Genomic DNA, 23,198 nt, shown 5'->3' on the forward strand with positions numbered 1-23,198 from the left:
CATTTCCAGGAATTATTACTAACAAATACTAGGAAAAATGAATGCATAAATAAAAGCCAATATTCTAGCATAATAGTGCAAGGTTAAGAAAGAAATTTCAGTTCGTCGCTTTGTGAATTCCTCACCTTTCTTCTGCTTTGCCGAGAGGAACTCTATTGTATATTCATGCTTATCTGAGAGAAAAGAGCAAGTGAAATGAACATTTAGTAATCAACTCCACATCACATATTACAGCAAAAAGAAGCAGAATTTCCCATATGACATGCTAACCACCTTGCATTACATATCCACACCTGCCAGTTGTTGCTACAACAGTAGCTGCCGCGCATGACCATAGATAGTTGTTCTGAATCTCAAAAGTCAATCATACATATATGAAGCACAGATCACCAATAATCCCTGCAAGAACAACTCCCATGCTTGAAGTGGTGGAATCTGTTAGAGTCCCTGACAATGATCTCTCTCTGCACAATCCGTGATACAAACTTAATAGTGGTATGACAATCCCCACAAATGCGCAAATTCTTGAAAACCTTGATAGGAACATCTCCCGGAGTGGCAATGATGCCAAAAGCAACAGCAAGCCGCTCACTGTGGTAACCAATGTCCTGCTCCTTTTGCTCATCTTCTACATCATGGAGAACAAAGCCGGTGTCTGCCACATACCCTTCTTCCCTCATCTTCACATACAGTTTCTTCAGAAGTGCATATATTTCTTCAGCTTGAGGATGCGACTTATCCCCAACCAGAAACATATGCACTCTTTTCCCAGCTTCGATCCAACTTGAGGCTGGAATTTTAGTTATGCCCTTTGACCCCATGATCTGTCGCACGTTCTCAACTTCATCAAACAGACCAACTGACGCATAAATGTTGGCTAGTGTAACATAGGTTGCTGGGTTTTCAGGTTCTATTTCAAACAATGCTTCAGCTGCCCATCTTGCAAGGCGGATGTTTTTGTGAATCCGGCAACCACCAAGCAAGGACGCCCATAGGAACTTGTTGGGCTTCACAGACATTTTGTTGATCATCTGTTCTGCTAGCTCAAACTGACCTGAACGACTGAGGAGATCAATCACACAAGCATAATGATCAGCAGTGTGCTCGATGCCATACTCATCCTTTACCGAATGGAAGACCTCCAGACCTTTATCAACCAGACCGGCATGAGCACACGCAGATAGAACACCAACAAACGTGACATGATCAGGCCTGAATCCAGACCTCAAGAACATATCAAAGTAACGCAACGCCTCCTCTGGCTGCCCATTCTGGGCAAAACCAGATATCACGGCTGTCCACGACACCAAGTCTGGCTTTGGCGTCGCCTCAAAGACGCAAATCGCAGTCCCCATATCCCCGCATTTGGAGTACATGTGCACAAGCGCGCTCTCTGCAAAGCACGAGTCCCCTGCCCTGCTCTTTGCCATTCGACCATGCACCTGCCTCCCGAGTTTCTCGGAGGTGAATTCTGCACAAGCACGCAGAACCCCTGCGTATGTAAACTCATTCGGTCGAACGCCACTCCTCAGCATGTGGACAAAGAGCCTGAAACCTTCACTGCCACGCCCGGCGTCGAAGTACCTCTCCACCATGGCTGTCCAAGAAACAATGTCCCGGACAGGCATCTCGTCGAACACGCTCCTCGCGTCGTCCACACGCCCGCACTTGGCGTACATGTCTGCGAGCGCGCTCCAGATGACGGCATCCGCGTCGATCCCTCTCCTGACCACGTGGCAGTGCAGCTCCCTCCCCGCGCGCGCGCACCGGGCAGCCGCGGCCGCGACGAGCGCGCTGGACGCGGTGAACTCGTTGTCAGCGGCGGCGCTCCCGGGCTCCCGCAGCATCCGTCTGTAGAGCGCGAGAGCGGCGCGGGGCTGGCCGTGGCGCGCGTGGGCGGAGACGATGGCGGACCAGGAGAAGTGGTCCCTCCGGGGCATTCGGTCGAACAGCGCGCGCGCGGAGGCGAGACCCCGCGGGGAGCGGGCGAGCGCCGCGACGAGGGTGTTGTAGGAGCACACATCGGGGCTGGGGAGGGAGGAGAGGAGGGCGAGCGCGTCCGGGAGCGTGGCGGGGTGGGAGGAGAGCAGGTGGAGGATGCGGTTGGAGAGGAGCGTGGAGGGCGGTCGGAGCGAGGCGGCGGCCGCGGCGAGAGCGCGCGCGGCGGGGGCGTGGGAGGCGTCGGCGCGGAGCAGCGGGAGGAGTCGATCGATGGCGTCGTGGACCTGCGACGCCGTGGTCACCGACACTGAGAAGGAGGGGCGCTTCATGCGGGGAGAGGCGGCGCGCGACCGCATGCATGGCCGCCGCGGCGAGAGTACGAGACGAACGGGGCGCCGGGCGCGCCGAGTTAGACCGCGCTCTGCGAGTCCTGATAGCCGATAGGCGGGATGAGTCACTTCGCATTGCATAGTTGCGTGGCGTCAAATGACAGCAGGAGCACGGTTTCACGGCCTAAAATTCAATTGAACACATGTGTTTGCAGGTAACAAGTTTGAAAAATCAAATTCAATAATTTTCCACTGACTGGAAGGCGACGAAAAAATGTCTTCTACATCATGTACAGGTACAGCACAGGTGAAGTTTTCTGGCCAACTGCTTGCATTGAGCTCAAACACTGAAGAAAGAAGTGCACTCAATCGCTGCAGGCGATGACCTATTGACAGATCCAGGGAATAACGTGTGGAGGCACCAAGCAGGCGTGGTGCCTACCTCCGTTACATCCTCGGCAGCATATTCATATCGATGGATCTTGCAGCTCTGCAGTGGTCAAGTCATTGATTCGTGGATATGACGACTTTTCATCTAGTTGATTTTGAGTCCAAAGCAACATCTTTAACAGGCTTGGAAGTTTCGGATCTGCCATTTGTGGGAAAAGGAATATGCAAAGGAGTGTAAGTAAAGCCAGATATTGCGACAGGGGAAAGCAAGGTACGGAATGATAGTCAAATGGCACTTTATGGGTTCTTAACAAAGAAGACAAGTGTATAATTACTCTTGGTACTGAATGATAGTCAACATATAACCTGAATAACTAACGTCCAAAAAATTAAGTTAAATTAAATGCCTGAAAATCTTAAACACAAATTCTGAATATTTAAAATATTCCAGTATGTCGCCTTAATTAACTCTACAATCAGTACATTGCAAAAACAAAACAAAAAATGAGGTAATTACTATCTGTCTGACCGTGTTTCTCAGTCTAGCTGACTGCTTAAGTTCCACTCATATATGTATTGCCAAATGCACAGAATCCAGGTCAATAGACGTGATAGTACATTCCAGGACACATTCAAATTAGCTAGTGATAAAAATCTTTATTTCCTTTATACAGACGTGATAATACATTCCATTTTGGTTTTAATCTATTTTTTACACCCTTGTGATAACATTGTTGACTTAATAATTGATAAAAATTCAATGTCAAATTTCTGAGGTGCAAAATGAGAATAATATGTCCATCCATCCCTCTTCTTGATTATTAACATGTATTGGCATTAACCCCGCGTTGTTTTATCCAACTACAACTTTGACTATTTTAAATAGCAAACTACTAGATGCATATACATTTACACATGAAAAGATTAGTATAAAATTCTGCTAAATCTAATCTCCAAGTAAATAGTAGATATCAGTCATATCCTAGTATACAGATTCCTTGATGTCCTTTTGTCCACAAAATTTACTAACCTTTCTCGTGACTTTGACTCGTAAGAATAGCAGCATTAACTTCACTTGCAGTCTTCAAACGTTGAGAAACGTCCAACAGTTCGCCATAAGGGCAATTTTTGACATCTTCAAAAACCAGTAGTGCTACGGTTTTCTCTATTTCCTCAAGAAATGTTTGCTGCAAAACCGGAGGGAAAAGCAGAAGTCACAGTCGTTTCTTTAAAGAAATTCAGTTGCCTGAAGAATAATTTAGATTTGAATCCTGAAACCTAAATTAAATAATAATAACAGTAAATATAGAAATAAATACATTTTCTTCGCCTCTTGGTGCGAGCTCTTCCTGAGCAAACTCCAAAGCTTCACTTATTTTTCCCGCGCGAATCAACTCTATTAGTTTCTGTTGCTGAAGATGAAAGTATAGTTGGGGATTCGTGTCCAGAATCTGCATATAATCATCCAAGTCAGTATAAGGAGCCATAAGTTAATGATGTTTTCTTCACTGAGCTCCCATCAGAAGAACACATATGGGGAAAAATGCATGCTTCTGATATTAAAAAAAAATCTAACGTTAGATGACTGATCTTTAGGACCAAGAGGGTAGGGCTTCGGCATCTTTTTTTTTTTAAAAAAAGGGAGAAGACCAAAATAAAAACATGGTTCTCACAACGCTTGGCTTAGCAATCTACTTGATTGGTTCACATAATCAATGGAACACCTTAGATCAGCTATCCCTGCACTCCGACTGAAATTTTTCTAGCCATCTCGTTATCCGAGTTGTTTGTATTTGCAAACAAGAAGAATCCTCTCACAACTTTGTTAGCTATTTCCAAGTAAGACAATAGGAGGGTGGCTTCTGAAACAGATGAGTTAATATATTAACTCTTGTTCTATACTACACGATGTTTGTGAAAAAAACGTCAAGTTGGGATCCTCACTTCATCACTCGTTAGTACTGGGTAAACATTGTCAACTCTGAGTTTTATCAATAACCCATGATGTGTGGTCTATATACTGCTGTTTTTTTTTCATGTTAAAAGTACTCAGCCCTAACTCCTAAATTGGTACGAGCTATATTGGATGCTGCTTATTTTCAATTGTTCCTATCACCGCAAAGATGTTCAATAATGCAGCCTGCTCAGCAGGAAGGACAGCTCTTATCTGAAAAGCAAGTGTGCCAAACGTGGATAACTAATATAAAGAGCAGGATATCTAGCAAGAAGTGTTAACCAAATCAGAAGCATATCAATTGATAGAATGGAAGCTAATATTGCCGTAGATAACTAATATTGCCTAATAATAAACGAAGTCCAAACATCAAATGTCTAAATTAACACACAACAAGACACCAAATTGGGTAGCAAATATGGGTGGTGGGTAAGGATTTTGTTCCTGTATCCCAAACTAGTTGCTGCTCTTAATTGCTGGCAAATATAGTGATCACCAACACGGCATCCAAATTGCCCACATTGCAAAACTGACTGTTTCCCTAGTTGACGGTATTTATTTCAGTCTCTCAGTAAGGATGGAAACTAAATCTGCCGGAAGTGAAGTAATATTGACAGGAACAAAGTCAGAATCGAACCGTGGGATTAAGATCGTTGATTTTCTCGATGGCCTCCTGAACATTCCCCGATTGTACTGCTTTCTTAACCTCCATCCGGTCCGTGATGGTCGCTAGGTCAATCTCCGCTGCAAAAGTAAAACGAGACACTCAGACGAATTGCCCAATGGAACTTGAGCAGCGGAGGAGGAACGAGCAATACGCTGGGTGCCGGACTCGATGCGGAACTTGTCGGCGGCGTCAACGAAGCCCTCGGTGACGAGGAAGTTCATGACGAGGCGGTTCATGTCCTCCTTGCGGATCTTGACGTCGCGGAGCTTCCGCTCCCACTCGTCGCGGGTCACCACCTTCTTCGAGGACGCCATGGAGGCTGGGGAGTCGATGGAGTCCAGGTCGCGCAGGACGATGCGGGAGAGGAACATCAGATGGGGGGCCAAGGGCAGAGGTGGGTCGGACTGCTGGGCCGATCAAGCAGCCGACATACGGGCCGGGCGGCGCGGGGCGGGGGGCGGGCTAGGGTTTCGCCGCTAGGGAGGGGGATGGCCGGAGGATCGAGGGGTGGATTGGACTTGGAGAGAAGCAGGGGATGCGTCGATGTCGGGCCTCCCGTCCGTAGTCCGGACTCCGGAGGAGAGAGAGTTGGCTGTTACTTGCAACAGTATCCAACAGCCTCAACCGTGGCTAAAGCAGGGGATTTCATCATGGGCTTCCACGGCTTTAATCTCCGTTTCCAAGCAATATATTTTTGGAGAATTTGATAGATATATTATGAATTTGAAAAACATTTTCGTTTTCAAAAGTGGTTTTTTATAAACCACAAACTATGGCTTATAAAACTACAGTTTTTGTACCATTGTTTTCTAAAATAGCTACAACATCGTGAACTTTTGTAGTTTGTGGAATATTCTGCATGACTATGGGTCTAAAATGATATCTCCATGATTATATCGAAAACTTTGAGTTGCTTAAGTTAAAGCAGAAAAAGAAAATTAAAAGTTGTTTTTGTTTTTTAGTAAGTAGTATTGAAAGCTTCATCACTACCATATCAAGTCATGTACCGTAATGCTTTGTTTTCCATATGTCGTCAGTCATCACGGACCCAATGTTTCTCATAAACTAACAGAAGTTAAAATACGCAGATTTCTAACTTGTAATTGTGTGTGTGAATGATACCTAGTTGTTATTAGCCATAACAAAAGTTAACAAAAAAATTTGTATGTAAACTAGCCGGACTTTATTACCAATAATTTGGATAAGGCCGCAAGGGAGAGGGAAGAGAGAAGTGTACATCATGCATGATCAATTCAAGAGCAGAATACCGCATCACGGCATCACCTGCACAAGCTGTTTGGATTGCTTTACTCTCGATTGGCAACTTCGTATTTACAAGCTATTTTATATATACAATATACTAGGAGTTGTATATACTTGGTATTTTAGCAAAAGCTTGGGGGGTGCAACTGTACCTCATGCTACTACAGTAGATCCACCCCTGCTACGTGGAGGCACAATTCGTGACGCGTCGTTCGAGCCTCGCTTCATGCCCTTGATGAGAAGAATGCTTGAGCTCGGCGGCTCGCTATTGGTCGGTGGCGGAGGGAGGTGCGGCCACGTTTGGTTTCTTCTATTCCAGCGTATGCATGGGCTACTGTGAGTAGCCAGTGCATATTGACGGTCAAAAAAGGTTAGTGCAAATTACTAAAAAAAATTTTGTATCTACAAATATTATCAGAATTTGTTCAATCCCTCTTAAAATTTCTTTCCAGTTTCGCCACTAATTGAGAAATTTGCTTTTGCAGTCTTTCAATAATCTTTTTCTAATTTAATTATTTTATTGAAAGAGTCACAACTTTTTTTTTATTTAGGGAGAGTTGTGGCGAATTATTGGGTTGTCCCAATAATCATTGAAAAAAGAGAAAAAAATTAAAAGACTATTGTAGCACTATTTTTCTTATCTATCTTTTTTTTAATATAATAGTTGGGTTGGAGACTGGGGACGGCTGGAGATGCTATCACCCCACCCAGCGCTTCACCGGTTCGCCCTGCTCCCGCCCGCCCGGGAAAACAAACCTCGAGTTGGAACGAATCTTCGGGAGACGCTGCGGCAACGGCGGCGGGCGATTCCTGCGGCGGCGACGCGGCGGGCGATTCCTGCGGCTGGCTGCCGAGGCCTCAGACGGGACGGCGACGGCCCCACGCCGCTCTCCCTTCCGGTTGCTTTCCACCGGTAATCGCGCCGCTCTCCTCTTCCCCTCTCCTCTCCCGTGCCCTATGATTTCTTGTAGCTTGTGTTCTTGGTTTGATTTTCTAGCCGCAAGCCATCTAGACTTCCTCCGGTTCAGCAGATAGCAGGCGTGGTAGCACTTCTTGTAGGTCCCTGCGAACTTGATCCCTCTTTACTGACTACAGACTACAGGTGGGATACGACTAGCTGTGGCTAATGAGTGGAGGAAATTCTGAACAGAAATGCTTGTAGGAACCCCCTAGTTGTGTTTTAAGAGATCGATTCTACCTAGGTCTATGTCGAATTTCTGTTCTTAACTGATGTAACCTTCTATTTCATTATGATTGGCCACTGACATGGTATTGCCTATTTCCAGTACTCCTAATTTCTTTCTAGCTGAGATAGTTGGTGTTGTCATGATATGATGATTGTTAATTAGTCTGGGAAAATTCCATTTTAGTAGGAGTAATCACTTTGCATCAAGATTTGTGTGTGTGGACTGCCCAGGTAGCATAGCATCGCATGATGTTTTCTTCTCTGAAATAGGCAACGTGTGCATTTGTCTGGGTGACAACAGTTCTCTAAATTGACTTAGATCTCTGAATTTACACTGCTTAAAATTGTCCAGCTAGATGTTATGGAAGTGATGGTCTTGTCTCATAGTTGTTTGCATTACTGCATTACTGGCATGCTGTGCAATCTCACCCATCGATATTTGGCTATTCAGCAATTCAGTCAGTTTACTCTGAACATTTCAGCTTGATCTAGTCAATTGATCATTGCTAGATGCATAATTCAGTATTGCATTCTAAAGATTTAGGATTGCTTTGTTTAGAGATATATGACTTGTTCATTAGCTGCATAGTCTCGATCTTATTGTGATGACAGAAGGGAGTACATCAACTTTCTAATCTTATTGTGATACGTTTCTAATCTTATTGTGATACATCGATCTTTCTAGTTGCTGGTAGAATGCATGCTCAAATTGCAGACAAAATATGCAGTTCAAGCTAAGAAAGTTAGGATCAAACTATCTACGCCTTTTTATTTCTACATTTTTACATCATAATTGTATCCTAAATACATTGTTTCTACTTTTCACTGGTTAGAGTTGGAGACGAATCGTATTTCTGACTTGTGCCAACAACTAAAATACTAACAATGCTGCTAATTTTCAGATTTCATATATTTTCTAGGAGTTCTGGTGAGCAGTACTAAATATATGTATCAGGCTACGACCTAAAATAATGTCTACCAGCCCTGTTAGATGAAATCGTAATAATCTCTTTCTTCCAGTTTGGGAAATTATTTCAGCTTTTCTTGCAGCATGCTCTCAGCCACTTTTCATGTTGAAGGCCTACTAGCGTTTACTTTATGATGACTTGATCCTGTAGCACTAGATAAATTACTGGGTCAAGACAAAGCTTCTAGAACAGATTGCATCTTCCATTTTCATGGTTTCATAGCCTTAGTGAGCCATGCTGTTCTTAGCCTTCCTGTTTTCTTTACTCCTCTTAAATCTTTCCCTCAATGTTCTTTAACAGGATAAGAACTTTTCAATAGGGTCTTATTGAAGTACAAAAGATACTCTTAGCTACCAATCAGTAAGTGAAAACTTTGTACCCATCCATTTCTATTTATAGCTATTTGACAATTTTGTAAGTCTATTTTTTATATTTACAGTGGTAGTCCAAATCATACGAGGAACGCGAAGTGAAAAATACGCAGCTAAAGATTGGTCATGTGAAGTTTGCGGGAATTTCAACAAAATCAATCATTTCTTGATTTTTGATCTCCCAGCCTTCTATTGTGGAAGATGCAAGAAAATGGTTAGGCCTTGATAAACTTCATTTACCTTTTTGTACTTTAGATGCTAGGCCATGTATTTGCTTAAAATTCACTTATTGTACTTAGATACTAATTATTATTTTTTCCCGCTTTCAGTACGATGGTATTATTTACTTTAACTTGGCTGACGTCGAAGTTAATGGGAAGTCTATTTTACCAGAAGTAAAACATCAAAGAGGAAAGCGTAAGTGTTTGAAATATGCTGTTTCATTAGTTACTCTTTCATTCAAAAATTTGATGGTGATATAGTTATATTTTGCATTCTTTGTTTCAGCGGACTGTGCTTTTTATGCATTCGCACATGCTCAAGAGTTTAATGACATCATGGAAAACATTATCTTAGATGATGATTCTCCGATTGATGCTATGGATCCTATGATCCTAGCTGATACCTATAATATGATGTTTGGTGAGAATGAAAAGATAATGGAGTATTCTGGCCTGCACAAAATGCTTTATACAGGTCTTATTCTAAAAGAGTGTAGTCGGAGAACCGTGAAGGTAAATTAACTGTATAACTTTTCATAAATTTATTTGCCAAAACTATGCTTTAGGAATGACTAGCTTATTCACTCTTTTACTGTTATGTTCTAAATTCAGGACACAGAAAGAGCAACACATTCGGATGTTGTTGCTGTGAACTTGGGCAAATTTGAGCACATTTGTCAGTGTATAGCTGATGGTCGTGGTGTTGTCGGAGCATTTCCAGTAGGAAAAAATTTACATCTACTTAAGTTTGGCGAAGTTTATTCACCTCCAGTGAGTAATGCTGTGGGTCATGCTGTGATGCTCATTGGGGCAATCTTTTATCAGGGCAGCACAATATATATCTTTCTTAATTCATGGGGGAAGGAGTTTTGTGCCCTCCGTGATGAAAATGGGGAGCTGATTGTGGGTGGAATAGGAATGATTGAGGGTCTCTTGTTGTTCAATCCCATTGTCCTTAGCAGATCATGGGAAAAAGGTGATTACCTTTATTAACATGTATACTATTTAATAACGTGATTACTGTGATAAACTTTATTAAAATGGATGATATCCAATAACTTGATGACTAACTAATCTTGTTCATTAGGGGTAAATGGCCAGTTAACAGGGTCATGGAGACAAGACTTAACAGAAATTGAGGCCTTGCTTGAACTTGAATGTATTAATATGCCAGCAAAGCTGATGCCAACATTTACCAATAAACAGGTTAATGCGTGTGCCCCATACAGTGGAAGATATGATTTTGAAGTGAGTACATTATCAAATTTTAGTTCTTTTGAATTATTTATAAACCTACCTCCCATTATGAAATATTTCTAACTATATTTCTGATCCACCAAATCTCTGTCAACCAGTCAACCATTGATGAAGTTAAGCTTCAAAATACCCGCACACTCGACATGGAATGCAACCGTTGCTTACTCCAGCCAAGAGTACGCATATATGTTTTAAATGATCACTGTCTTATTATTCCAGGAAGTGAAATATTTTAAATGTGTGAAGAGTAAAGTCTGCACTGGGAAGGATTTGATTCAAATTAACTAATATGCTAATTACATGATAGTGGAAATCCAAAGAGAGGGAGAATCTGGAATATGAACTTGTGCAGAGTTCATGATCTCTGAATTGTACATGCTGTTTGTCGGAGTTCATATAATTCTGTATCATATTACTACTATTGGTGTGTAAATTGTCACTACCACACTTATTGGACTGTTTTCTATGGCTATTATTATAGCCAATATGGTAGTACATACTTTTTTCATGCACAATAACTTTACATGTGGGAGTTATTGGGATCTAAGTGACATTGAAGATGCTAGTGTATGTAGTCAGCTTACTTGGATGATCTTATCTTTATTAGCTCTTGTATATGCCATGTTCCCATGGTAGGACTTCATTGTATTTTTCTTACTATCATGTTAACACTATTGAGCTCAGTGTTAACGTTATCGGCTGGTGATGAAATGCAGGTTGAAATATGTAAGGATGGCACTTCCATCCTGGATGGAGCTGAAGATAAGAAGCCAATTGAAGGGAGAACTGAGCAGGTTCATTCTATCAGTTTAGTGTCCGTGAGTCAATTTGGACTCTTATATGCTTATTGCAATAAAATAATGTTTTCAACAGCTGGGATTTGCTATTGAGGAAAGCACTTCTAACTTTGATAAGGAAAAGCTACAAGAGCGATTGGAAAAACTTTCTGGTGGTGTTGCTGTTCTAAAGGTGAAAATTGTTATCCATGTTGAATCATGCAACTTCAATTTTGATATCAATATTAAACCTATCAGTCTAAACTACTAGGATATTACTCAAATAATAGATTAGATAATGTGTAAATTGGCAGACATGTATCATGTCTGGAGTATTCAGTAGGTACTTGGTATTGTAGTTCTGGTAAAAGAATTGACATTGCATTTTATATTGATTCTGATGCCCTGGGTTACTGATAATGTGTTTTGATCTTTCTTTAGATTGATGCCGCAAGTGAAGTGGAAGTTGGTGAGCAGGATAGAGTGACTGATGCACCAAATGCAACCAAAGCTGCAGTTGAGGATGGCATTGTGCCAAGTACTGAGCTGGAACTCCAGTGTTGAGTTTTCTGATATAAACCTGTATCAGTATATAAGCATGGCAGAAAATCTTATTTGTGTATGATGCACATAGGTGGTATTGCCCTTCTCTACACATCAAAAGACCTGGATAAATTGGAGACCACAAACTTTGATCAAAAGACTGGTGTTCAAATCATGCCAAGTGCTTTGAAGGTTTGAAGAAGTTGATTCTTTTTCAGATGAACCGCTCATGTTTCCATCATCTGATGATTGGAGGATCTTGCAGACCCCGGTGCAGACTATTGCTTCAAATGCAGATGCAGAAGGAGCTATTATTGCTGGCAAGCTTTTGGGACAGGAAAACACTTGTCTAGGCTACGATTCAGCTAAAGGTAGGGTGCATTGTTGATCACCTTGACCCTTGGGGACTCGGGTTATGTTTCTAACTTTGGTTATGCAAACTTATCTTCCAACCTAGGTGAATATGTGGATATGGTGAAGGCTGGTATCATTGACCTGCTTAAATTGATCAGGACAGCCCTGATAGATGCTGCAAGGTTTTCTCTTATTTCATATTTGATTCTTTTTTTTTGTCAAATACATGTGGTGTTGTGGTTAAACCATTTAAGCATATAGTACTTATGAGAGATAGTGAAGCTACATTTAAGTAGCTGAACCAGATTAATATCCTCTTCGAGCTCTTGTTTCAACTGAAATTGTCAAAAGTTGGCTTCAACTTTTAGATTGTTCCATACACACTCAAGCAGATCCTGAATCTTGGTCATAAATAATCGCTATGATATATTTTCTCCTGCTCTATGTTTGCAGGAGCATGACACTTATGCCTTTTGTTTTCTATTGCAGTCTGTCATCTCAGATGACTACCCCAGAAGCAACAATTGTTGAGTTGCCAAGAAAGAGAGCGGTGCTCCAGCAATGAGTACTAGATTAGATTCATCATTATCTGGCTCAGAAAATTGTCCCAATTTTGGTCATCCTGCAGAAGAGGATTACTAACTTTAGGTAGTTGGAAATTGGGATGATTCTCTTATACCGAGAGAAATTTTTGAATTGAATCAGGGTTAGTCCTCAACATTGGTGCTGCAGGTGGTGGTGCTCCTGCTGTAGCCTCCTGCTCCCCGCCAACTCCTCCATGGCGGCCTGCTGGTGATGGTGATGGTTCGGTGACCTAGGCTGCTTGGATCCTACCAGTGCCGGGGACAGGACTAAACTAATCTCCCCCTACCATTTGAGAGATTGATCATTGGTCAGTTAAACAACCAAATAAGTCAAAATCATGTATCGACAGCAGCAGCTGCAGCATCTGAAAATACAATGAGTGCCTCAACAAATCTGAGATGTGTGGCTGCCTTACTGCCGGAGTGCCGGGGGAGCGCGCCGCTGGGGAGGTGCCGCCGGGAGCGTGCTGCCGGTCGCCTGCCCCTCCGCGCGAGGCGAATCGAGTGACGAAGGGCCGAGCTGAGCGCCAGGCTTTCGTGGGCCTCTGCGTCCTATTTCTTTCTGACTAAGTGTGTCAAACAACACGTGATTTCACAAAAAGGAGTTATTATGTTGATTGCACAACATCCATAGAGCAAAATCAAATTTAAAACCAATTAATTTTTCTCCTCCTGCAGCGCCGCCGTCCCCCGGTCCTCGCGCCGCCCCACCGCAGCCGGCGGAGGACCTGCCTTCGCCTGGCAGCGCGGGAGGGGACCAAAGGCGACGGCGCGCGGGGGATCGGGAGATGAGGAAGCGAGTGATTTTTTTTCGCGAGATAGGAGCGCCGCGACTCGAACTGGGGCGGGCGCGGGTGGGGGATTTGGAGCCCGCGGCGCGTTGAAGCCTTTTGGTCTGGGTCATTCGATTTCACAGTGATCTAATCTGACCCGTTCGTTTTGTTGCGGGGGGATTTGCTGGGTAGATTTTGTTGGTGCACATGGATTTGGTACCTCAGCGGGGGCAGGATGCGGGGTGGACGGAGCAAAATTTGAAGCGGTGCTTCAGTGGATGGTGGGAATGGAGAATAGAGGATACAAAGGCCAAGGGCAAAAACGTAACTTCATTAGGTGTGCTCGGTTATTGCTGGTGGCAGCGGCAGCCGCAGTCAGTCGAAGCGAGCAAGCTCATTAAATCTAAATTTAACGGATGAAGGTGACGGGAGCTAACAAAATGGTAAATAACTGTAAAATTCAATTTTTTTCATAGCATATATCTACTAAGGACATTTTTAATAGTATATATCTAAATTTTAATTTTTTTAATGATATGAATTCAATTTTACCTTTTAGAAAGCCAAACCACAACCCCTTTTTGCATTGATGAAGTCTGACTTGAGCTTATACAGCCAACCAAACATATCGAACCTGCATACCACTAGCCTGTCCAGAGCCACCCAACCAAACAGCTCCTGCAAGACTTACATCGAAAACATGAAGAAGATGAACGTACATCGCCTGCGACACCGCGCTCCTCCGCTCCGTCGTCTCGCCGCCTGCCGAGCCATCCGCCTGCCGTTTGATTTTTGTTTACCCCCGCCTGCCGTGCCATCCGCGTCGCCTCCTGGGCTGGTCCTCACCCCATCCGCCGGTCTATCCAGAACCCTGACCCTGGCCATCACGTCACTTTGAATTTGATTCCTTACCTAGCAGCAGGTTACACAATCCCCCCACATCAAATGTGTACATGGGCTATTTTATGGGCGTAATCCATTTGTCTAATCCACATACGTTTGCCTAATCTATTTGTAAGGTTTCTGTTTGTTGACCATATAAAAGCAGACCACTGATTTACCGCATTTGAAGGCTTAACCTTTTTGCTTTACATGGTCATTCATGACTTATCATCCTTTTTTAATGATAAGCCATGTTTTTGTGTGCCAATTTTCCATTAGTTCTCATAAGTCCAGTCTCAGTGGAAGTTTCATAGTCACAGATATATAGACTGAGAACTAGGTAACCGTGCCAGATAAGTTTTATAGTGATGAAACTCTCCTCACATCCCATGAAACTTCATCCTTCTCCCTGTTTGCCATGCCAGCAAAATTAATGATAATTGTTGGTGTATATGTTAGCCCATGTATAGAGGTCCATCTAGAGGCTCATGTATAGGATCTATATATCACACCCTTCTAGGGTTTGGAGGAATACATCTCATTATTCTCTCATACATGGTATCAATAGCCTAGTGCTCTCTCTCTCCAGCCGCCGGGTCACCGTGCGCCGCCACCATGGCTGGCTGGCCGCCGCCACCGCCGGTGTTCTCCTCCTTCCCTCCTTTCCCTGCTTCCGGATCTGGCGCCGTGGCCGGCTTCTCTTTCTTTCCCGGCGGCCACACCCCTGTTCCTGCGTGGATCCAGGGCGTCGCCACCTCCTCTGCTATTGGAGCCGCCGACTCCTCTGCTCGGCCTCCCGCCGCCGCCGCGGCCACCCACGCTGCGGGCGCGGCTGGCGCGGCCACGGCCGCCGTCCCTGTTGCCCCGCGGCCCCTGTTGGCGTGCGCGTGGCGGGCGTGGGCGCGGCCGTCCGCGCGGCGGGCGGGAGCACCTCTACCAGCGGCTGCACGCCCGCCAGCTCCCTCGCGATGGCCGCCCAGTAGCCCGCGGGTGCGGCCGGCGCCTGGCCCCTGCCTTCTCTGCTGTGGGGGGTGCGGCCGTGGGTGTGGCCGGCGCCTGGCCCCCGCTATCGTCCCCTGCCTCCCCTGGCACTGGTGGCGCATGGCTGCCGCCGCACGACCCCTCTAGGGCCAGTGTGCATGCCACCGCGCACGTCGCGCAGGACGTCGCGCCCGCCGCGCGGGCCGCCGCCTCCCTCGCTGCCGCGCAGGCCATCGCGCCCGCCGCGCAGGTCATCGCGCCCAGGGACCCCACGAGGGTCGCTTCCTCCCTCGCCACCGCGCGCGCCGCACAGGCCGCCGCCCCCGACGCGTGGCTGCCCCAGGGCGCCGCCGCCGTCCCGACCGCCGGATCCGCCTTCCCCGGGGCCCCTGGCGCCGCCCCTGCTGCCAGACTTCCCCTGCACGCGTCCGGCTCCCTCCTTGGTGCTCCTCTCACCGGCCAGATCGGGGGTGGCGGAGGCCGAGGGCGTCGTCGGCGGAGGGGACGTGGTGGTGGTGCTCGGGGCACTCTGGACCCGACTCCGGCTCCCACTCCTGCTCCTGGCCCTGGGGGTACGCCCTGGCCATCCTTCAGCGCCCCATGGCCAGGGCGCATCCCGATGTGGCCGTTTCAGCGTCAAGGGGGGGGGCCCCTCATCCTCAGCCCCAGCCGGCGGCCATGCTCACCGCTGCTGCTCCCCTGTTCGCGCTGTTCTAGACCCCACCCGCTCCACCCAGCCAGCAGCTGACCTGGCCTGGGGGTGGGACCAGGCCGCACTGGCGCAGTCCTTCAGCGCCATGGGGTGGACGCCGCCGGTCAGCACCGAGTGGATCGCCGACTCGGGTGCCTCCTTCCACACCACCCCAGATGCCGGTATCCTCTCTTCTGTCCGACCCCCACACCCTTCTTGTCCTTCTTCCATCATGGTTGGTGATGGGTGTCACACCTGGTTTTAAGGACAAAACCGAATGCATAACTATATGTATGCCAGGATCAAGTTTCATACATATAGAGACATCATAAGTGAATAATCAGTAACAATATCACGAAAAAAAAGAAAAACAACAACTAAAAGACTATCAGAGTTTACAGCTTATCCTGGAAACGAAGGCTTCAAACTTCACAGGCAATCGACTGGGGGTTGCGCATGCCTAGAACTCAGCATCATCTTCAAAATACTTCTCACATCTTTCCTTCTGAGCAGCAGTAAGTAAGGGTGAGTACACTTATGGTTGGTACTCAGCAAGGCCACAAGAAATAACCAGAATATGATTTATATTCATCTTTAAGTTTATTAATCATGTGAGGGTCCAAGCCGCTCATGATCATGAGCACGGCTGATATATCAGTTTTACACTCTGCAGAGGTTGTACACTTTCACCATAATTCGCGTAAAAGTTCCGAAGAACTTTGAACCCAACCACGCAATGTGCTAGCTAGGCACAATATCACACTTCCGAGGCGTGATTGCATAGGGACGCTACGAGGCCTTTACAAAGATTCCCTAACCCGTGACAATCCGCTAAGATTTCAAGCCAAAGTGGTCATAACACTGTTCTAATGAGGTGGTACCTTGCCAAAGGACCATTAAACAATACCAATTGCCCCAAGAGGACCGAGCTATACCCTATCGATGCATCCCCTCTTGCCCTTTTGGTAAGACTGTCACAAGCTAGAGTCTCTAATTAATCAGCCAAGACCAGAGCCATGTAGTATTGTGGTTGTACGGTTTTCTTGGGTGGTTCTCCATGTTCCAATTAAATCAAGTATTCTCATAAATAAGCATAGATAGAAGTATGGTTAGGGTCACTTGCCTTTCTCCAACGAAAAATGTACTCTTACTGCTGCTTAGCTTTTACTCGCTTGCAACTCTTGATCTTCAATCTTCAAACAGCGATACTTCTATTCGGAGCAATCAACGAGCAACCATACAAAGCAAACAAAAAGATACAACTAAGAACATTACACCATAACAAAATAAATGATTTAAAAGAACGTACTAAAGGATAGGGCTCGCTGCTATGGTTATGAGAGCTCAAGAAACGCGGAAAACGGAACTAAAACGGCGATTCTATGGGATAAACGATGCTTCAGGGATCTAGTCGCGATTAACTATAGAGTTAAGAGCTAGCGGAAAAGATTTGCAAGACACAAAAAACTATGCTCATAGAGGATAACAAGGTCATAAAGCTATCGCACACGTTGCAAGGATCACGTGAGCGCGAGAATTGATGAAAACGGAGTTAAAACGTGAAAGATATGGCTAAAACAAGGTTCCAAGGACTTGTTTGTGATAGATCTAAACTTCTAGGGGCTAGCTCTAAATAAAATAGGGACTAAAATGAGATTAAACCTAAACTACAGGGGCTAGAAGGCAAAACTAGAGATCCTAGGCGGCGGGTTAGATTTTAGGAAAAGGCAGAGGCTAAAATAGAAAATAAAGGGCTACCATGTAAATACTTTTGAACATCTGTGGATCGCGGATTGATATTGGAAAATTGGAAGGGCTCTTTTGCAAAATGGACTAGGGTTCACCGGTATCAGCTCGGTTGTCTCCCGTTAGATCTAATCTGGGCCCTAGGATATCAATCGGACGGCTCAGGGCGAAGGGGGGCGACGGGCGGCAGCGCAGTCGCCGGCAGCGGCTCTACGCGGCGGCGAGCTTGCCGGACTTAGCCGAAAACGGCCGTCCGGGCACGGATTGGGCTCGGGTTTGGACTGGGAGAGAGAAAGCGACACGGCGAACGTGTCTGCGGGTTCGGCTTGGCGAGCTAGGGTCCGGAGCGGGGCGTGCGCCGGTGAGAGGCGGAGCAAAAGCTCCGACGAGCTATTCCCGCACGAAACAGAGGGAGAAAGAGAGGGGATGTGTCCGGCGAGGTTGCTCACATCGAGACGAAGCTCTGGCGGCGGTCGTCTGCGTCAATTGAGTGGCGGAATGGTGGGACGGCAGCGGCTCCGAGCTCAAGCTCGTCTGGCGGCGGAGCTAGGGTTTATGCAAGGCAAAAACGGTGCTGCGGCTTGGTAGGGTTCAAGGGGCGCGGGGCGCTATTTATAGGGTGGAGCGGACCGCCTTGGCGTGCGGGCCAAGGGCAGGCTGGCCGAGGCGGGGCGCAGCTGGACTCTGCAAGAGTCCGAGCTCGTCCCAAGCTCGGGGACGACCACGACAGGCGGGCCCCGCCTATCGGTGGGCTGCGGGAGAGGAGGCCGAAGCGGGTTGGGCCGGGAAGGAAGAAGGTAAACGGGCCGGCGTGAGGTTTCCTGGGCCCCGAGAAGAAAAAGAAAAAGAGAAGAGGGATTGGGCCGGGCTGAAAACGAGTTAGGGAAACGGAAAAGGTTTGGCATTTTCTTGAGAAGAAACAAACACATTCAATTAAAATTCGAATTCAAGGAATTCAAATTCAAATTGAAACCCAAACAAATAGACAACGCACTGCAGCATGAATGTAACACAAACAAAAAGACCCTATTTAATTTGGAAAAACAACCAATATTTATTTTCTTGTACTAAATTCCCTGTAAAGAAAATAAATGTTGGAAAAAAATTTAAAACTATGAGAAAATTGTTTATTTATTTTTAATTTCAATCACATCTTGAAATCCAAAAATTTCAGGGTGTGACAACGGGTCTTGCCTTCCTGTCACCGCCGTGGGTTCTGCTCCTGGCTTTTTTCGTCTTCCCAATGTCCTTGTTGCTCCTCAGATAGTTCATAACCTTCTTTCCATTCGTCAGTTTACAGCTGAGAATTCTTGTTCCATCGAGTTTGATTCTTCTGGCCTCAATGTAAAGGATTCGGCCTCCCGACGTCCGCTACTCTGGTGTGACAGCACGGGGCCCCTTTACACCCTTCGCCTTCCTTCTTCCGCTGCACCACTCTCACCTTCTTCTTCGCCCTGGCCGTCTTGTTCTGCCGCGACGCCGTCTTCCACCACCTGGCACCGCCGTCTTGGTCACCCTGGCCGCGACGTTCTGGCTCAGCTCAGTCGTAGTACCGATGTTCCTGGTACTAGGGCTCCTGCTGAGCACCTCTGCCATGCGTGCCAGCTCGGTCGTCATATTCGGCTTCCTTTTTCTTCTTCCTCTTCGCATGCTGCGCATACCTTTGATCTTGTTCACTGTGGCCTGTGGTGATGTAGACGCGGCCCAATCTTCCGAGAGGTAGGGTGGATTCGATTGATGGAGTACATGACGTTGGCGATCCGACTTCTAATCAGACACGAATTCGAAGCCTGCAACTGTTACACCACCGCTCTGCTGGTTATCAACCAAGCACAACTTGATTGACCTCGCCAAGAAGGCTTTTCCTGCAAGCGAATCGAAGAACACAAGCAAGAAAGGATAAACACGTAATCTAAAATTGCAGATGTGTATGAAGCGAAAATCAAAGTGGGGTTCAAGAACTCGAATTCAAAGGACTAATCGACACAGTGGAGGAGATCAAGAACGGGGGCCCTAGATCAATGTATAAGGACTTGTCGCCACAGATACAACGATGCAATGTCTGTTCCACAAAGGAAAACTCAAGACTAAACAAAACCCAAGTCTAAAAGGCGGCGGCTACTGAGTTTATATCCTAAGGGAGGTTCTAAGGTTGCTGGTGGAGGCCAAGGGGGCGTCCACCACTTGGGCCAACACCGTACACGGGCCAACAGCCCAAAAGACGGCGGCGCAGCGCCCTGACAGATTCTGGACGTCATATTGTTTCGGCGATTCCCGTCGACTCCGAATGAATTTGGGCCTCAAAACAGTGCCATTGGAAGCGGGGGCTGCTGGGGGTCACACGTGTTACCCCCAGCGGACTTGTCACCCACTCCAGATTTTATATATTTGGGCCTAAACTGGCCCAACAAACTAGCCCATAATCAAATTTGTTCTAGTATAAATTTATTTTGTTCCGGAATAATTTTTTAATTGTTCTAGCAATACAAAAAATTTGTTCGGGAACAAAAAAAAATTGTTCCAGAACAAAATATAGTTATTGGGCCTTGTGCGATGGTTTGACTGCTAGTAGCCCGAGCGACTCCTAACATTTGCCTTGGAAGCTCCTTGAAATTATCTTTCCATCCATATAAAGAGCATCCAAAGCGGACTCCGTATGCGGCCTAGGCGTTGATTTTGGTGCGGGCTGCTCCTGGACTCCGAAGCAGACTCGAACTCGACTTGGATTGGGCCTCCAAGTCGGCTTGGCTGCCCTTGCTAGTCCACCACGCCTCCAAACTCCTCGGCAACGTCCTCTTCATCATCTCCATGGTTTCTAATAATAATTAAATCATTAGGTAGTAATTTATTCTCAAATCCAGATGACAAATTTATTTGGAACGAGCTCACCTTATAATCAATGGTCATATCCGAAGGTGTCGTGCTCTCATCATGTGGACCTCTCCAGTTCTCAGTCTTTCTGGCTATAAGTACTATCTAGTGGTGGTCGATGATTTCTCACACTACTCTTGGACTTTTCCTTTGCGCGCCAAGTCTGAGACCTTTCCCACCCTCCTCCACTTCTTCGCCTGGGTGTCCACTTAGTTTGGCCTCACCATTAAGGCCGTCCAGTGTGACAACGGGCGTGAGTTTGACAACTCCACCTCCCGTTCTTTCTTCCTCTCTTGGAGTGTTCAGCTGCGTATGTCTTGTCCGTACACCTCTCCCCAGAACGGCAAGGCTGAGCGGATGATTCGCACGACGAATGACATCGTGCGCACCCTTCTGATCCAGGCCTCTCTGCCCCCGCGCTTCTGGGCTGAGAGCCTCCACACCGCCACCTACTTGCTTAACCGTCTTCCGTCCACTGCTTCTCCTGCTCCCACTCCACACCACGCTCTCTTCGGTACCCCTCCTCGCTACGACCACCTTCGGGTCTTCGGATGTGCGTGTTATCCTAACACCTCCGCCACTGCTCCTCACAAGCTGGCGCCCCACTCGACTCGGTGTGTGTTCCTTGGTTACTCCCCTGACCACAAGGGGTATCGATGCTTAGACCTCATCTCTCGCCGCGTCCTGATCTCCCGACACGTTGTGTTTGACGAGTCGAATTTCCCCTACTCTACCTCATCCACACCTTCTCCTGACTCCGAGCTGGAGTCTCTGTTTCCGACTGACTCGGTGGTTCAGCCACCTTTTCCTGTCTGTCCTTTCCCTACAGGTTTTCCCGGCACACCAGCGTCGCTTCCGGTGATCCCTACTGTGCCACGCGCGGCCCCGGTGCCCGCGGTCGCGCCACGCGCGGCCCCCAGACCTTCGGTCGTGTTGCGCGCGGACCCGGTGTCTCCTGCTGCACCACGCGCGGCCCCGGTGCCTTCCCCTGCACCTGCGCGGTACGCTCAGCCGGTGCAGGTGTGCCGGCGTTGTTCGGCGCCGACTCCAGTGCCGCCGCGGTATGCTCAGCCGGTGTAGGTGTACCGGCGTCGTTCGGCGCCGACACCGGCGCCGCCTCCGTCTCCGGAGGCTCCTGTGGCGCCTACACCAGAGCCGTCACTGCCGCCACCTACACCGGAGCCGTCGCCGCCGCCACCTCCGTCGACTCGCTCTCGAGTCGAGCCGGCGGTGTACCACCCGCCAGTCATCCATCGGGATTCTTGGCATATCCATCCCATGGTGACTCGGCGGATGGCCTCTCAGGCCGCGACTCTCTCCGCCACAGAGGGCGAGCCGCGGGTCTCTTCGGTACCCTCCTCTATCCACGACGCCCTAGCGGATCCTCACTGGCGTCGCGCGATGGAAGAGGAGTATGCGGCTCTCCTTGCCAACCAGACGTGGGACCTCGTGCCGCATCCGTCTGGTTGCAATGTGGTCACCGGCAAATGGATCTGGACGCACAAGCGTCGGGCTTAAGGCACACTAGAGCGCTACAAGGCTCGCTGGGTTCTCTGGGGTTTCACCCAGCGGCCTGGTGTGAACTACGATGAGACCTTCGGTCCAGTGGTGAAGACCGCTACGGTGCGCATGGTCCTCTCGCTCGCACTCTCTCGCTCCTGGCCTGTGCATCAGCTGGATGTGAAGAATACCTTTCTTCATGGCACTCTGTCAGAGATAGTGTACTGCTCTCAGCCAGCGGGATTTGTGGACTCGAGTAGTCCTGATATGGTCTGCCGGCTCAACAAGTCCCTCTATGGTCTGAAGCAGGCTCCTCGGGCTTGGTACTCTCGGTTTGCCACGTTCTTGCTGACTTTGGGATTCACCGAGGCCAAGGCTGACATTTCTCTGTTCATCTACCGCCGTGGGGATGAGACTGCCTACCTGCTGCTCTATGTTGATGATATTGTGCTCACCGCCTCCAGTCAGCAGTTACTTGAGCGTGTCATCTCCTCTCTGCAGCAGGAGTTTGCTATGAAGGATCTTGGTCAGCTCCACCACTTCTTGGGCGTTACTGTTGAGACTCGCCCGTCTGGCATGTTCCTTCACCAGCAGCAGTATGCACTTGACATTCTGGAGCGGGCTGGGATGACTGATTGCAAGCCATGCTCCACTCCTGTCGATACTCAGGCGAAGCTGTCTGCTGATCTGGGTGATCCCGTGGCTAATCCTACTGCCTACCGGAGCCTTGCCGGTGGCTTGCAGTACCTGACTTTCACCCGGCCAGATCTCACCTATGCCATTCAGCAGGTATGTCTTCACATGCATGATCCCCGGAAGTCTCACCTTGCTGTAATGAAGCGTCTCCTCCGCTACGTCTGTGGCACCGTTGGCTTCGGCTTGGTACTTCACCGCTCTCCCACCTCTGAGCTGGTGGTCTACACCGACGTTGACTGGGCTGGTTGCCCGGA

At 47.4% G+C, this 23,198-nt stretch overlaps 3 protein-coding genes across 8 annotated transcripts; 1 reads left to right on the plus strand and 2 right to left on the minus strand.

The window, feature by feature from the left end:
• Positions 1 to 185: 185 nt before the first annotated feature.
• On the minus strand, positions 186 to 2,355 carry LOC120646733 (pentatricopeptide repeat-containing protein At4g37170-like). The gene has a single exon (XM_039923176.1). The coding sequence runs from the start codon at positions 2,295 to 2,297 to the stop codon at positions 387 to 389; it is 1,911 nt and encodes a 636-aa protein (XP_039779110.1). The 5' UTR covers positions 2,298 to 2,355; the 3' UTR covers positions 186 to 386.
• An 87-nt stretch (positions 2,356 to 2,442) lies between these two features.
• Positions 2,443 to 5,856, minus strand: LOC120646735 (protein GID8 homolog). The gene is made up of 5 exons (XM_039923179.1): positions 5,433 to 5,856; positions 5,252 to 5,358; positions 3,980 to 4,111; positions 3,691 to 3,847; positions 2,443 to 2,859 (listed from the first exon to the last, which is right to left on the minus strand). The coding sequence occupies exons 1-5, from the start codon at positions 5,650 to 5,652 to the stop codon at positions 2,738 to 2,740; spliced, it is 738 nt and encodes a 245-aa protein (XP_039779113.1). The 5' UTR covers positions 5,653 to 5,856; the 3' UTR covers positions 2,443 to 2,737.
• A 1,397-nt stretch (positions 5,857 to 7,253) lies between these two features.
• Positions 7,254 to 13,197, plus strand: LOC120646736. Of its 6 annotated transcripts, none has more exons than XM_039923183.1 (16): positions 7,254 to 7,457; positions 8,999 to 9,058; positions 9,138 to 9,283; positions 9,399 to 9,486; positions 9,577 to 9,803; positions 9,903 to 10,010; positions 10,116 to 10,266; positions 10,378 to 10,538; positions 10,646 to 10,723; positions 11,264 to 11,341; positions 11,421 to 11,516; positions 11,765 to 11,861; positions 11,958 to 12,058; positions 12,132 to 12,237; positions 12,324 to 12,402; positions 12,710 to 13,197. In XM_039923183.1, coding segments are annotated over exons 2-16 (1,593 nt in total). In that variant the 5' UTR covers positions 7,254 to 7,457; positions 8,999 to 9,057; the 3' UTR covers positions 12,786 to 13,197. The 6 variants fall into 6 exon arrangements, 5 of the variants coding, with proteins under 5 accessions (XP_039779117.1, XP_039779115.1, XP_039779116.1 ...); XR_005664552.1 differs by having other exon boundaries at positions 7,255 to 7,457; positions 9,903 to 10,266; positions 12,710 to 12,868; positions 12,953 to 13,197; XM_039923181.1 differs by having other exon boundaries at positions 7,255 to 7,457; positions 9,613 to 9,803; positions 9,903 to 10,266.
• Positions 13,198 to 23,198: the final 10,001 nt, after the last annotated feature.

The sequence above is a fragment of the Panicum virgatum genome, chromosome 9K, assembly GCF_016808335.1.
Source record: "Panicum virgatum strain AP13 chromosome 9K, P.virgatum_v5, whole genome shotgun sequence".
Lineage (NCBI taxonomy): Eukaryota > Viridiplantae > Streptophyta > Magnoliopsida > Poales > Poaceae > Panicum > Panicum virgatum.

Coding starts and splice junctions, on each gene's coding strand:
- LOC120646733 (XM_039923176.1), bottom strand. CDS start 2,297: ATGCGGTCGCGCGCCGCCTCTCCCCGCATGAAGCGCCCCTCCTTCTCA.
- LOC120646735 (XM_039923179.1), bottom strand. CDS start 5,652: ATGTTCCTCTCCCGCATCGTCCTGCGCGACCTGGACTCCATCGACTCC. Junction 5,359..5,432: donor CATCGAGTCCGGCACCCAGC/GTATTGCTCGTT, acceptor TTACTTTTGCAG/CGGAGATTGACCTAGCGACC. Junction 4,112..5,251: donor TCAACGATCTTAATCCCACG/GTTCGATTCTGA, acceptor GATTATATGCAG/ATTCTGGACACGAATCCCCA.
- LOC120646736 (XM_039923180.1), top strand. Junction 10,267..10,377: donor TAGCAGATCATGGGAAAAAG/GTGATTACCTTT, acceptor CTTGTTCATTAG/GGGTAAATGGCCAGTTAACA. Junction 12,403..12,709: donor GCCCTGATAGATGCTGCAAG/GTTTTCTCTTAT, acceptor TTTCTATTGCAG/TCTGTCATCTCAGATGACTA.